This window comes from Eutrigla gurnardus (genome assembly GCF_963514095.1).
Source record: "Eutrigla gurnardus genome assembly, chromosome: 21".
NCBI classification, from domain to species: Eukaryota; Metazoa; Chordata; class Actinopteri; order Perciformes; family Triglidae; genus Eutrigla; species Eutrigla gurnardus.
In genome coordinates, this window is record NC_139932.1 from 17,431,357 (window position 1) to 17,447,384 (window position 16,028).

General features: G+C 42.6%; 1 protein-coding gene across 1 annotated transcript; it reads right to left on the minus strand.

The window, feature by feature from the left end:
- Window positions 1–9,164: 9,164 nt before the first annotated feature.
- On the minus strand, window positions 9,165–15,433 carry dera (deoxyribose-phosphate aldolase (putative)). The gene is made up of 9 exons (XM_084038982.1): window positions 15,273–15,433; window positions 14,200–14,297; window positions 13,909–14,056; window positions 13,118–13,213; window positions 12,880–13,014; window positions 12,673–12,801; window positions 10,514–10,626; window positions 9,605–9,754; window positions 9,165–9,519 (listed from the first exon to the last, which is right to left on the minus strand). The coding sequence occupies exons 1-9, from the start codon at window positions 15,301–15,303 to the stop codon at window positions 9,463–9,465; spliced, it is 957 nt and encodes a 318-aa protein (XP_083895108.1). The 5' UTR covers window positions 15,304–15,433; the 3' UTR covers window positions 9,165–9,462.
- Window positions 15,434–16,028: the final 595 nt, after the last annotated feature.

The window sequence follows — 16,028 nt, forward strand, 5'->3', positions numbered from 1 at the left end:
GGATAAGAGGAGATAAAAGGGGGAAAAGAAAAGACATCACTGCCTGAATGTTATAATATTTAGCATAAGCAGTGCCAAAACATTTCTTCAAGGAATACATGTCTTGCGTTTTCTTTTTAAAAAATTAACGTGGAGGAATTGGGACCCCGTTACCCCGTTGTATCGTGAACAAAGGCGACTGAACAATCGCTTATGTCAAAGTTTGACAATGACAGAATTAGAGCAGGTTTTTTTCCTCCCCCACAGGGAACCTGGCTCTCGCAACTCACTAAAGAAGTTTACTTTCGTTTGTCATTTGAAATTACTCTCATTTGCATTTTTTTTTTCCAGGAGAACGGAGGCCACATGAAAAACAACGGTGCCACCAAGCGGGGGCGCGAGGAGACGCCACGCGACTTTCTTGAACGGGGACACATCTGGAGTCGAGGCTTTCCTCCTCCTCCTCCTCCGCTTCGCTGACAGTGAGTCGCTAATCTCGCCATCGTCTGTCAGTTGAGTCAACACAGTCTCATGAAATGCAATATGGTGTTGCCCTGCATGAAACCACGGCGGTGGACGGTCATAGGATCCTTTTTCATGGTGGACGACGGTAGTGATGTAGAGACCGATGTTTTTTTTTTTTCCTGACCCTAACTGTACGTAGTTATTTTAGTTTTTTTTCTAAAACGAAGCGTTATTATTGTCTCGACCTTAGTTTTGTGTCGTAACGTCGTCCTGAATGACGAATGAAGAAAAGGTTTTCAGGAGTAATTCATGTCCATCTTCACCAATCAGTAGATTTCCAAAGTTATAGTTATAGCTCACAGTGTGGCTCAAAAACTGTAGACATGTTTGGGTTCCTTTCAAGCCGGAGAATCTGCAGATTGATTCCATTCCTGATGTTTTATGGTAAAAGGTACATTTAAGCACTCCCTGCATTCTTTCGTTTTCTAGTTAAAACCTTGGTTTTAGCTGAAAATGTGATTTTTATTTTATTGCATTAATAGATTTATTACAACCGAGAGAAATTCAAGCATCCAGTCGCAGTTTACAAACATGACAGACCAACAAATATCACATAATAATAATACTAATAATAAACAACAGAACTATTTAAAAGAAAATGTATTAAGTATTACGTTCATGCCGTCAGTAGTCATGTTTCCTAAGGAAAGCCGCTCTGATCCAGATTTCTGCTCCGTGACCTTTCAGGGGTCGTCCTGGTTCTCCAGCGGTGGCAGGAGAACCAGAACGTTCCTCATCCAACCTTCAAACGGGAACATTTAAAGGAGGAATCGATGCTCGGCTGGATGTTTGTCTGTGAAAAATGGAGCCGAGCGTTTCACATGAGGCCGAGCGAACGCCGACCTCCATACAGCCGGCAGATCAATGGACAGGACGAGGCCATCGGGGTATTGATTGATTAATCAAAGCTAATGTTCTTTTGATCAGCGCCGCCGCCCGATTAACAAAGTAAAGCAGCGGCTTTTATTTACTGGCTCCGGGTCCCTCGCCGCCGCCGCCAACGCCGCCGACTTCAAACGCTCCGTGACAATTCTGTCATAAAGTCTTCCTCTCTTGAACGTGCACCGCTTTCTTCTTCAGCTCAGCTCCTTTTCACTCATTTATTACATTTCACATTACAGCCCCACATACAGCTGCTGAAATATCTCTTCTTCTCATCTCTTTTGTTATTGCACGTGATTCACAGTCTGTTTCTGTTTATTTACGCTTTGCATTATGGGACCTCGACCTCTGCTCCGAGAAACGTAGAAGCGTGAACTAAACCTACACACTGTCCCTTTAATCCATCCTTGTTGGATTCATAAGTAGTTTTTTTATTTTCAAGTCCATAAATATGTTTTGTGAGGGAAAGAGTTGCTCTCTGGGAACCTTTTTTATTCACGTTTTTGAGATATGAGTTTTGAAAATTGTGTAATTTGTCATTTGTAGTTTTTGTCTCGTTTCGGTGTTTGTTTTCATAGTTTATTGTTTTGGTAGTTTGTCTAGTTTTAGTCATTGAACGGGTTCACTAAACCTACACACTGTCCCTTTAATTCTTCCTTGAAGTCTTGAAAGGAGACATAATGACTGTTGTTTGGTGTCCTGGACTATAAATGTCAAGCTAACACTTAAGTGTTGTTTCTCTGCAGGATCACGGAGGAACTCGCTGGAAGGGATGCATCGTGGGCCGTGGAAGAGCCCGTTTCATTTCTGAGCGGACTCACCAAATCTAAAATGTTTTCGTGCTAACACTGAGCTGCAGCCTTGGCGGGGAACTCTTCTAGTTCTCTATTAGAACCGGAGGAAATCTGACCCTCAATAATAGAAGCGACTGGTAAATATTCTACTTTGAAGCGAAACCACTTCATGTAAGAGTCCTTGTGGGACATGAAGCGTTTCTCCCAGAAGGCGGCGCTGCCGTGGTTTGTATCTCATCAAGGCCTCCCCATTGAATCCACTGCTAAACGGTCTGACGAGGTCCTGGATCCGCGTCAGACCCTCGAACAAGAACCTGCTTTATGTTTTAATGAGATGCAGCTCTTCCTTCTCGTTTAAAGACACACAAACTTGAGAAGTGCTGCTTATAATTTCTGAGGTGAACGCACCTCCATCTCCCCCCCGCCCTTGAGTTCCTCCAATGTCAGCGCTCACTTCAAACGCCTCAGAATGAGTTCTGAGGACTCCATTGAGATTTCCCATTGCAAACAATTATTCCGTCCGCGGCCGCTTTGACAGAGAGTTCTTTAGATTTCTATGACCGGGGAACGGCGAATCAAATATCTGTGTGTCTCGGCGGTGCCGCGTGCTTCACAGCCGTTATGCTATTGACCAAAAACCTTGAGCTGAATGTAGATTATTCTCCGCAGAGGGATCTAGGAACTGATTTAATTCACAACAGCTCGGGCGAGAGATTTGGAGAGCAGGTTTCGGGGGGAAGCGGAGTTCAGATGTAGGCGTCTTCAAGTTTTTTTGTGGAATTGTTGAAGTTCAACTGCTGTGTAACTTTTTAAACTCATTATTTCTGCTCCTCCCACCTTTGCCTCTCTCTCCCTGAAATCCTTCAACCTAGCCTCTGTACCTGGGATATCCACCTGGAGGGGGGGGGGTTCTTTCATGGTGTGCAGCTCCACCATCTAAAATAGATAAGAAAGCCTGTGTTGCCACAGGAAGGCGTTGTGAAGTCTCCCCAGCAGTGGCCCCAGCGAAGGGGCCCCCACGCCAGAACAAGGGCTGCTGTTGTTGAAAGGAGTTTCACAGCAACGCGGCAACCGCTTCACAGCAACGCGGCAACACCTCCCTCAGGTGAACCACCCACACAGACCAGACCATGCAGCCGTGTCCTGGGGGGGGGTGTGAGTAAACATGGCTGAATAAATAAATAAATGCATCAACTTCTCTTTATTCTGAATTTCAGATTATTGCTGCAGGACTCTCGGGTGTTTGAAACCAGAACCGAAGCCCACCTGAGACCCGCTGACGGCCGGTCAGGTGAGCACCAACAAACACACCTGAAGCTTGGTTGTATCACGTCGTTATGATCCGACGCATCACTGCTTTACTTTAAATCTCACTTTTAAACATCGCAGTTTCATAGCTTCCAGCCGATGCTCCCTTTTTTCTGCAGTTTTTTAAAAATGTGCTTGAGTTCAGTGAGGCATCGCAGCAAACATCATATCTGCTTTTTGGTTTTGCTGTTAGATCAAAATGTACGTTATCGTAAATGTTTTATAGCCGACTTAAATGAAGTGAAACCAGCCTGGAAGGTAAATCAATCTGGAAAGTTCTGCTGAGATGGAGAAAGGTTGGACTCCCAAACGCTGCCGTTTTCAGGCTTAAACACTCGTTATTAACAGCAAATCACTCATTTATTAATCGATAATTAAATATATTAATATATTTATGCCTTTCAGTTCAGTTTTTCACGTGTCAAGTTCTTATAGATATAGGAAATTGTTAATATGATTTAATGAAATGTAATATTTCTCAATTGCCAATTTGAATTAATTGCATGTCAGATTCTGTTTCATAAGCTATAAATTACATTATCAGAAATACATCGTAGCTGGGCTTAAAAAAAGAAGGACTTTACAACTAATTTTCTCATAGACTTCTACACAACCAGAGAGGAGTCGCCCCCTGGTGGCCATCAGGGAGAATGCAGGTTTAAGGCACTTCAGGTTTTGGCTTCACTTTTCAGAACCGGAGGCTTTTATGGGGTTTTTTGAAAAGGGTTTCCACATATAATTAAATATACATATGTTGTGAGGTATTATTTATATACCAGTCAAAAGGAAAAGCCAATCAATCAGTGTTAATTTAGTTAAAAGATTAATCATTCCAGCAATTGGGGATCAGCAGGCGTTCATCTTTTTTTTATTATTATTTTTTAAACCAAAATCAAAATAAATCTGTCCTGAATAAACCATAACCGTGGAGTCGGGCCTGGTGGACAGCAGATATCAGCTGCTGGTAAACTGTTATTTTTTATTTATTTTTTTCCCAGAACACATCTGTGTCTCGGAGGCTGCGCCGAAATCAATGCTGATCAACTTCCATAACGAAGCGGAGGCTGTGGAGAGACGGTGTGTTTGTGGGGAGAGACAGACAGACAGACGGAGAGAGAGACAGGTGAGCGGCCCGGACCAGGTTTGATCTTTCAAACATGTATTCCATCTCTTCTCTCACCACAAGGGAGCCTCCAACCAAGGTCAGCGCTCAAAGGCGGGGTGCACCATGGGAAATGAGGCTGAGCGAGCGGCGTGCCAGCCTCCCTGCTTTTGTGGGATCAGCGCGGCATCAGAAGGATCGGACTGACACTAGTGAAGTCTCCCGGTATCACCTATCACTACCTGTTTCTGCCGCGCAGGAAACCAAAGGCCTGCTCTAATTGTATCATTAATATCATTGCAGTCCGACAGCCAATTATCCTCTCTTTGAGTTTCACCTGCCCCAACCTTGAGTTGCTCCGCTCGCTATGTTTCAGCACAGGCTGGGGTTTTTTTTTTTTTTGTTCAAAGTGGTGTGGATACTGGAAACCAGCCTGAAGACGCCGCCGCCGCCGCCAAGTTCAACACAGCCGCCTTTAAAAATGGCTTCTAATGAGGAAACAATGCGCTCTCTGCTGACCTACATGAGCGCGCCGACTCTGTTTTCATTGGCAACCTTTTCTTGTTTTTTTAGATTCACATTACCTTCCTGAACTTTGTTTCATTTTTAAAGACACATGAAAACTATAGGAGTGGCGTCGGTGGAGAGCTCCGCCCGCTCCGTCTGCCATGACCACGGATAAGAACCGTGGTCGGACCGAGAGGCACGGCGAATAAAGCGGCTCGGTGAGTCACGACACTCAGACTCGGCTCGACGAGCCATATGAGCGATACTTTACAACAATTTATGTATTTTATCGACTGTCAATTTTTGTGAATTTTCAACATGCTATAGTATGTCTTTTTTATTTATTTATTTTTACCATGGCTCTTTGTGACTGTTTTGGACTCACTACACTCAGACTGGGCTTGACGAGCGATTTTTATAAACTTTTAGACATTTTTCAGATTTTTTTTAACTAACTTTTTCATGCTGTGCTATGACTTGTGATGAACCTTCTCCCATGCATTACCTTCTCCCATGCATTAGCTGTCCCTGTGGTTTTCTGTTGCAGGTGCTGAAAGGAAGGTCATCAGCTGCATGAGCGACACTTCAGATGGTTCATTTATTTCTTTCACATCGTAGTCTCATTCTGACTGGAGGAGATCCTTCATCCCACCAACATCACACAGTTTCTGTTTCTACAAACACATTGCATATATACATACATATATGTGTGTGTGTGTATATATATACATATATATGTGTGTATATATATCTATATATACACACATATATCTATATATACAAAGAGGAGTGTTCTGATTTAGCATCCCAGGCTGCGATGCGCACCAGGATTAAAACAATCACATATATTCATATATGTATGTATATATACACATACATATATGTACATATGTATATGTATAGATTGCACTGATTGACAGAATTGTCCTGTTGTGTTGGTTTACATATGATTTTGTTAATAAAGGAGAAATAAGTATCCAGCTTGCTTGGTGTCTGTTTTTTATAGCATGTCATATAGCATGAGTCTCCCTTTGCTTTACTTTGATGGGCATTTTGTCTCCAAAACAAGACGCAAACTACCAAAAGGAGAAAAAACTACAAATTACCAAACACATACTACGAACCAACTACCAAATCATGAAAAAACTACGAACAAACTACCATAACCGGACACAAACTACCGAAATGAGAAAAAACTACCAAAAACTACGACCAAACTACCGAAATGAGAAAAAAACTACGAACAAACTACCGTAACCGGAAACAAACTACCGAAATGAGGAAAAAACTACGAACAAACTACCGTAACCGGAAACAAACTACCGAAATGAGAAAAAAACTACGATCAAACTACCGTAACTGGAAACAAACTACCGAAATGAGAAAAAAACTACGATCAAACTACCGTAACTGGACACAAAATACCAAACCAGACTTAAACAACCAACAAACTATCGAAACCAGAAAAATGTTCTAAAACCCGACAAAAACTATGAACAACCTACCAAAACCACACATTTAATTAGAGGATTTTTTTTTAATATTTGGTGGTTTTTGTCTCGTTATTTCATGTTTTGGAGTTTTCATAGATTTTTGTCTTATTTTGGTAGTGTGTCTAGTTTTAGTAATTTGTTGGTAATTTGGGGGAAGGGGAAAGTCATATTATAGCATGTCAAAAATAATCAGTCGAATAAATTCATTAAAAAAATATAAAAAATTATTAAAGAGTCATAAAAACTGCTGGTATCGCTTGTCGCGCCAAGTCTGAGTGCAGTGAGTCCAAAACAGTCATAAAAAGCCATGGTCAAATTTTTCAGGAAAAAAAAAGTAATACTATAGCATGTCAAATTGACGAAAAGGGGCAGCCGACAAAATTCATGAAAAATGATTAAAAAGTCCTAAAAACCGCTGGTATCGCTTGTCGCGCCAAGTCTGAGTGTAGTGAGACCAAAACATTATATTTTAGCTGGACTTGAGAAATATCAGTAACATACACGGGCATCACTCCTCCAATAGCCGAGCTGCATTCCTGGATATTAATAAAAGCACATACGTAGCGTATCTTCTGCATGACAAATCAGGGCTGTGGTTGATAATGGACCCCCCCCCCCCCCCCCCCTCCTCCCTCCATCATAAACTGTGTGGCTCACACACTGTTGTTTTTCACACACTGTTGTTTTTCACACTGGCTTCAGGCTAAAGAAACACTGATGAATTAAACAACAGCAGAACAATCAATCTGAGCGAGCCGGTTTGTCAGGTGTGAGCGACCGGATCAGCTGCTGCTGCTGCCGGGGGTCTATCCGGACCAAAACCTGCACACAGACCGGCAACGCTGTCAGGCAACACACCGGGCAATTCACGTCAAAGACTCACTTCATGTTGTCCAACAAAATCACGTTGATCAACGACCTCAGGTTGCCCATCATCCCTCTTTATCTCCCAGGAGGAAACAAAAATAAATAATATTTTTGCAACATCAGAGATTTTATCGTAAATGGTTTCACCCGTTTGGGCCAATATAAATTACAAACAAAATCAAATTGTTCAACCACCTCAAGTTGTCCAACAAAATCATATTGTCCAACAAACACGACACTGAAGCAACAAAACTAGAAGAATAAGCAGGCGTTGTGCTGCCGGGACGTTTTACTGAGATAATACATCAAGAGAGAAGTAGAACCATTTTCTCATAGACTTCTATACAACCAGAGAGGAGTTGCCCCCTGGTGGGAGAATGACAGTTTAAGGCACTTCAGCTTTGGCTTCACTTTACAGAACCGGAGGATGCTGCCAGATGCCCAAAAGTAGTTTTTTCTTTTTATCTTCAATTTTTTTCCCCACCGTGTCCATTACAAGCCTCCGTAAAACAGACAAAGATATACTGCAAATGTCATAATCTATGTATAAATAGCAGGTTTGTTGTGAGAACAGAAGTTCTGGTGTTGACCTTGTCAAAGCGCCGGTTCCTGCCGTGGCCTCATTCCCAGCCCTTTCCTCCGGTGTCCTGAAACCAACTCTCTCCCACGAGTTTCCTGTCAAATCCCACGTTTTTCCCCCTCCCCAAAAGCTCACATCCCCCCCTTCCCCTCCGCAATTAATTCACTCATTTATCCTCTGTTCCCGTCAAGGTCAAGGCCTGTGATACCTTAATTAAAGAGGAAAAAGGAAGAAGAAAGTTTTCCGTCTTCAAATGAAGCCTCAACATTTGCGAGCTGTTCAATCAGATCTTTTTAAACTCACTTAACCCCTGATTAATCCCCAGCGCTCTCCAGCGGGCCGAGCCCCCCCCCCCCTGCTAATGGAATTAAGAGAAAAAAAGGGGGGGCACCTCCATCATGGATTCAGGAGGCGTCGCTGGGACGCGGCGGCGGCGTGCCGGCGGCAGCAACCAGAGGGCTTCGTTGGATCCGCTGGAGCTCTGAAGCTCTCAGGATGTCAGCGAGTGCTGCCTTCTCAGAGTTTACCTCAACAAACCCTCCGCTCACATCTGGACGCTTTACAACGTAAAAGGCGCATATGCAATAACCAATTGCCAAAAAGTCGGTACTCACTCAGTGTTTATGGGGAATCTATATAGATGAAACATTTGGCCTCGTCATGAAAAGTCATCGTATAGCATGTCTAAAAAATTAACAATAAATTATGAGTATAGTATGTTGAAAAAAGTTCAGAATAAATTCTTAGTATAATGTCAAAAAGTAATGGTATAGCGTGTTGAAAAAAAAGTTGCGAAAATGAGAAAATTGACGACGTAAAAGGCACATACGTGCTCATATCTAAATTCGCATTTTTACATAATTAATAATTGCCAAAATGTCAGTATTCACCCCATTTCCTGGGAATCTATTCAGATGAAACATTTTCTATTGAAGCTAAGCCCCGCCCCTTCCTTTGACCCCCACGGGACCTTATTTGGGATAAAGTATGTGGGTGACACAGGAAGGGGCGGGACTTAGCCTTTTTTTTTTAGTAGTTTGGAAGAAAAAAGTCCGAATTAAAGAAAAATGCATTATAACAATATTATCTTGATTAAAAAAAAGTATAATAATGACATTTTCAGTCAATTTCAATATAACTGTTTATTAAGGCATTTGGTCCATTTTGTCAAATTAATGAATCTAAATATATGATTGTATGAAGGCTGAGAGAAAGTCTGGAATGAGAACTGTAAAAAAACGGAATTAAGAGGATTGATCCTTGAAGACTCACAAGATGTACATTTATTATGATGTCAGTAAATCCTGTCATTAGTACTAGCAGATCAGTGTACTACTACGGTACAGAGAGTAACAGAAGGCGTTCTTCTCCGTGTCACAGTTTGTCTGAGGTTCCGATTGGTCGAGAGAACAGGAAGTCCACAGCTTAGGCCATAGGCAGCTCGTGATAGGCCGCGTACTGTCCGGTCACGTGATGGTAGATCTGTACGACAAGAAACTACTTTTTAAAAACCCAAGAAGAAGAAGTCAGGAATGGAGAAGGTGTCACGCGTGTTAAGAGTCCTCACCTGCCGCTCGATGTCGGCCAATAGGCTGCTGGCTCCGAGGCGGAACAGCAGCGGAGAGAGCCAATCGTTGCCCAGCTCCTCTTTGATCAGAGTGAGCCAGACCAGAGACTCCTGGGCCGTCCGGATCCCCCCCGCCGGCTTGAAGCCCACCTGAGGAACAGGTACGCCTCCGTCAACAGCTTCATCTATACAGCTACGTGTTAAAGTCCTCTTAACAGTGACCTGTCAATCAGCAGGTAAGCCCCGCCCCCTAAAGCATCCCCTGCTTTCTGGTCTGGTGGACTCTAAATGGACCATAATGTACTAAATGAACATCATGCTGGATTGAAGAAGACTTGAAACTAGAGATTGAGACCATAAACTCATGTTTACAATGTTTACTGAGATAATACATCAAGAGAGAATTAGGACCATTTTCTCATAGACTTCTATACAACCAGAGAGGAGTCGCCCCCTGGTGGCCAGCAGAGAGAAGTAGGACCATTTTCTCATAGACTTCTATACAACCAGAGAGGAGTCGCCCCCTGGTGGCCAGCAGAGAGAAATAGGACCATTTTCTCATAGACTTCTATACAACCAGAGAGGAGTCGCCCCCTGGTGGCCAGCAGAGAGAAGTAGGACCATTTTCTCATAGACTTCTATACAACCAGAGAGGAGTCGCCCCCTGGTGGCCAGCAGAGAGAAGTAGGACCATTTTCTCATAGACTTCTATACAACCAGAGAGGAGTCGCCCCCTGGTGGCCAGCAGAGAGAAGTAGGACCATTTTCTCATAGACTTCTATACAACCAGAGAGGAGTCGCCCCCTGGTGGCCAGCAGAGAGAAGTAGGACCATTTTCTCATAGACTTCTATACAACCAGAGAGGAGTCGCCCCCTGGTGGCCAGCAGAGAGGATGACAGTTACTGTACCTTGTAACCCGTATACAGGTGGTAGTCACGGATGGCCCTCGCCATCACTATGGCGACGGGGTAAGTGGCGTTGACGGACTCCTTCCCCGTTGATGTCTTGATGAAATCCGAACCTGTTGAGTTTAAAAAAAAATGATTAAACACAATATTTTGGGAATGACGATGGAAGTAGCTGAGGAGTAGTGAGTTGGGGGACAATAACAATACAGCAAATTATTGCAATATTGTATCCATACACGCAGCGGGTATTTATCTTTAAATTATATAAGCTAAATTTTGAAAACACAAAGTAAACCTTTTGTAAACAACTGCACCTTCAGTCCACTAAAGAAACAAATTTCTATCGCATCACAGGCAGAACAGCTTTTTAAAGGGATGACTAAAGAAAAATCAAATACAAATTTTGAATTTAAAAACGTTAAATAAAAATGTAAATTAAAAATGTAATTAAAAATATAAAAATGAACAGTGAGAGGTCTCTCTTCTCTACCATGATAGTGAGCTAGACACGCCGGTGAATTTGTGATATTTATTTTTTTATAACCCGATAAAGGAAATTCTCCACCATATATATATGTGTGTATATATATATAAATAAATATATATATATTGCGAGTGTTTTGTATTGCGATCCATCATAAACTCCCTAATCAAGGCCTACAAAGGCGTTGCTGCACCGCTCAAGAAAACGCGAGTAAAGACGACGTTCAAATCATTCTAGAAAAAAGGAGATTCATTCGGTATTTTTAAGAAAATATAAAGATTAAACACGACAATTAACTTTGGTCTTTGTATTTACGTGACAACTGCTAAGACATGAAACTCGTTGTACATCTGCAGGTAAAACAGTAAAAGCAGCTTTCTGACCCACATGAACGCAGGCCCCTGAACGCAGCATCGGTCCGAGGTCGGACGTCCGCTCCGACAAGAACGTACGCCGCGGCGGCGGCGGCTAACGGAGGGCGTCATCAATAAAATCCCTCATTTTTCCTTCACATGATGTTTTATCAGCTTTCCTGATAAAAATAGAAGATGAAATGACACTCTCTAATAGATTACCCACAAACCACCTCCCTGCTGGATAATGACTGTTCATTACCGAACAGAACAAGATGAACACTTTCCAGTTCATTAAAGACATGTTCCATGGATTTCTCCCAGTCAGGTCTTTCTTTCAGCCCCCCCTCCTCTTCCTCAAACTGGCATAATCCTTAAGATTCGTTATGGGGAGTCTTAATTACCAGATAATGGATAACGGTTATTAAATGCGGGTGGCGGTAATGAAGCTCTATTCATTTGCGTGGGGGGGGGGGGGGGGGGGGACGGGCGAGAGCAAAATAGCCCCGCGTCGGAGATTAATAGGTGAAATTATCATTCAATTTCAGAGAATCTCATACGCAATTCATAGGAACAAGGGGAGATTAAGGAGCAACGCGGTGACAAAAGCAATGCATTTTAATAATGATCTCTATCGAAGCCCCTGACAATTTGGTTCTGTAATCGGCTTATTATGTGATGGCTAGTTAAGCATGTGTGTGTGTGTGTGTGTGTGTGTGTGTGTGTGTGTGTGTGTGTGTGTGTGAGAGAGTTTCACTTATCAGCCTCACGAGAGGAAAAGCGAAGCAGCAGCGCCACAAGCAGGAATCACAGCAGACCTTTTTTAAAACCGATGTCTGTTTCTAGAGCACCATCAAGCACTTTCCAAGCATTTCCAGGTGCATTTCCATGCTTTTCCAGCCCCTTCCAGCTGTGGTAAACTCCATATGTGTATCAATCCAATGGTCAGTATTCAGTCTACTTATTATGTCACTTGTTCATCACATTAAATGAGATGTTATTGTCCTCTAAACAACCAACATGATGTTTGGAGACAGCTTTTTACAGAAGGACCACAAATGAAAGGAAAACTAATTCCACTAACAGATCCACAGAAATATAATCACCAACTATTTTCATCATCTGTTCATCATCAAAAGTCATTTTTCATAAAGAAATGTCAGAAAATGCTGTTTTCAGTCCCTCAAATATGGAGATCTTCTTTTCTCTGTTCTATCATAGATGTCATCACATACAACACACATTTCAAGACCTTTGCAAACCTTCTTTCTGGTCTGTTGGACTCTAAATGGACTAAATGAACTGGACTGAAGGAGACTCACCGGCCATCATGGCCACCAGACTGGCCTTGTAGACGTTGGTGAAGGTCCCCAGCTCCCCGATAGCCAGGATGGTCTTCATGTGGGCGGAGCCACAAGCTTTCCGGAACTGACTGATCTCATCGTACATTTCTGGAGGAAAGGAAACAATTACTTAACTGACGTTACGTCGATCACAATGTGAACTACATCAGAAAACCTCGCCGTTACCTTCCCACTCTCCCGTGATGGCGAGCGTCCTGTTGATGACGATGTCGATCTCCGAGGCGCCGTCGGCCACCGCCAGGCGGACTTCCTGCAGGCGGGTCTCCAGCGGCGTCTGTCCTGCTGGGAAACCAGTGGCCACTGGGAGAACACAAGTCTTATACACTTTCCACTACACATTCCCACAGAGACCCAGTCCAGGTGAGACCCAGTCCAGGTGAGACCCGGTCCAGGTGAGACTCACCTGAGGCGACAGGAAGTTTGGATTTGGCAGCCTTCAGGGTTTGGACGGCATCGGCCACGCGGGACGGGTACACGCACACGGCCGCCGTGGTGACTCCTGACAACACAGGAAGCAGAGGCTGAGAAGACGGTCTGTGGCGCCCTCTGCTGGTCGCACGGCGCCACAGCTTTAACTTTATTACTCATAGATATGATGGGAAAACACTCAAATAAACCTGTATGTTTTTATGTCTTATGTACAGCTCAAACTATTTGCCATTTAATCGCCTTTTATTTGACTAACTGATTAATTACTTTGATAACTTTTAATAATTATAATTATTTTCCTCTCTTATATGATAGTAAAATTACTAACTGTGACTTCTGAACTGTTGGCAGGATAAAATGAGACATTTAAAGATAGATTTTGTTTCATTTAATAATTATCATTCTGAAAAATTTAACTGAAATGATAGTTTTTGGTTCCAAAGAGGATAAAAACAATTATTTCCGTGTGTTATGAACCCACCAGACCCCTCAGATCTTCAGGTCCTGGTCTGGTTCCCGGGGTCACCGGGGAACAAACTTCTCGTTACCAACTTTTAAATCTGCTTTTAAAACATTTCAGTTCACCGTGTTATTTATCTGTTCATTTGTATGTTTTTTGAGGACTTCCTGTCTGTATTTCTATTGCACTTAAATAGTAAGTTATCCTGCCTTTACTGTGTTCTGGTGTGTATCCGCTGTGTATGAAAGGTGCATTAAGCCTCCCCGCCGAATGCATCAGAATCTAGTAACGGTGCGTCTGCAGACCTTTGTCGTGCATGTCCATCGCCTGCAGCAGGTCGCCTCGGACCGGCTGGACGGCTTTCAGGCAGAGACGATGGACGTTGGACGGCGTGTCGTCTCCGGCCAGCGTCGTCAGGTCGATGCAGGTGACCGCCTTCAGCAGCCAGGCCGCCTGCAAGACGAACGCCAGGGAACGCAGAGCAAAGAGTTTGACTTCGTCTCCATCCATAGAAAAAGAGTTTCCAGAAAGCTGACCAGACATCAACCCTGGAACATGAATGGGATAATTCCTGCAGGTGAGTGGAGACTTCCTACCTGCCACTGTTTCTTGGGGATCTTCTGTGCTTGAATGTGCTGAGCTCTCTTCAGGACGGCGTGCGTGTTCACCCGGACCTTGGAAACCCACTCCAGGTCTGACGGGAAGCAACAATAATCCATGTTATTATTCTAAATATTATGTGCAGGTCACATCCAGAGTGTTAAAATTAATAGTTAAACAGTCTTCTTTGACAGAAAGGAAAGACGTGAAGGTCAGTGAGTGTTTAACTGGTCATGAGGTCGGATCACAAGTTCTCAATTACAGCGTCTGACTAGAGGCACGATGTTCACGTTACAGCAGAAACAATATAACACAGACATGTTGTATGAGAACTGTCGGTTTATGTTGATATGTCACATGTTAGTCAGAGAAGTACAAATACTTTGTTACTGTACTTTTACCATTTTACTCTACATGTTCAAACAAATACTTTCTACTTTCAAAACAGGCTTGTTACTTTAGTTTAAATGCATTATTTGTGTTTCTTATTAATATGACAGCCAGTAGAAATGTCCTTATATGAATACTTTAATCTAGAGTTCCTACACCTTCCCAAGGTCACATTCAAGCACTTTTCCAGGTGCATTTCCATGCTTTTCCAGCCCCTTCCAGCTGTGGTAAACTCCATATTTGTATCAATCCAATCCTCAGTATTCAGTATTTCAAACCTTGAAAACACCACACTAAAATTCAAGTGTTTTCAAGGAGTTCCAGCATCTGTACCAGCCCTGTTAATTATTAATAATACTACATTTTACAATACAGAACACCCCACATGTACATTTAAAATAATAAAAGCAGATTTACATACTTTCAGTACATTTCAGTAGTTTTACTCGAGTAAATACGTTGAATCAGTACTTCTACTTCAACCAGTCTTTTTGGTGTACTTCTACTAGAATGCGTGTACATCTACTACCCTCTGGTTAACGTGTCGGTGATCAGCAGGTCAGTTACCTCCAACTTTAACGTTACTCACTGAACTGTTAGCAGCTAAAGTTAGCTTAACTAGCTGCCGTTACCGCTAGCCGTTAGCGGCTAGCAGCTAGCCGTTAGCTCGTGCACTCACCGAGGTCCACTCCCGGGTTCCGGGCCGACATGACGTCAGATATTCACGATTTATTCACCGTCAGAGACTCGAATGAGCAGAAATGTGAAGCAGCGCTGGTCGGCGTGCTGTTGACGCTCCGCTTCCTGCCGTCAAACAGCAGCTGACGCTCACCGGAAGAGGAATCCCTCCGCAGTAAAACACGACTGCTCGAACTTCCGGTGAACATTAAAAAGACTTCCCGGAAAAGTTCAAGAAATACTAATATTGGGCGCCTTTCTAAGCACTAAAGGTCACCTTACACATAAAACAAGCAAAATCAAAATATAAGATCAAATTAAATGAAACAAAAAAAAAAACATATCTGTGAACTTCCAGTCCGCTTCTAAAAAAGGTTTTTATTCTTTAATTCGGTAAAGATTTAAACAACGGAACGTATTTATTCTACGAATGTAAAATTAAGATTTATATTATTTTCCAAAGTTTGACATTTTCTCTGAAGTGACCAAAGAAATCTTATATAAGAAAACATTTCTGAAAACTTTTCCACAGGCAGCTTTGTCACTTTTTTAAATAACTGAATTTAATCCAGAAGGTTCTGAAACTCTTTCACCCCCAGATCTCCTTATGAGTGCTACATGATGCTTGTCTGATGCGCTGGACCATACCATTCATTTTTGCATAATTTTACATACTTCACAGGTTAAAAAATAAATAAATAAATAAAAAAAAGCCTCAGCTGTAAAGTTTGTTAACGTTGGTCAGATCCACCTGTCG

What these genes read in the sequence shown, in the direction of transcription:
- dera (XM_084038982.1), bottom strand. Translation starts at nt 15,303, where the DNA reads ATGTCGGCCCGGAACCCGGGAGTGGACCTCG. An exon ending in TCTGGTGGCCATGATGGCCG is followed by an intron (nt 10,627 to 12,672) that starts GTGAGTCTCCTT and finishes TAAACTCAACAG; the next exon opens with GTTCGGATTTCATCAAGACA. An exon ending in TGGCCGACATCGAGCGGCAG is followed by an intron (nt 9,520 to 9,604) that starts GTGAGGACTCTT and finishes CTTGTCGTACAG; the next exon opens with ATCTACCATCACGTGACCGG.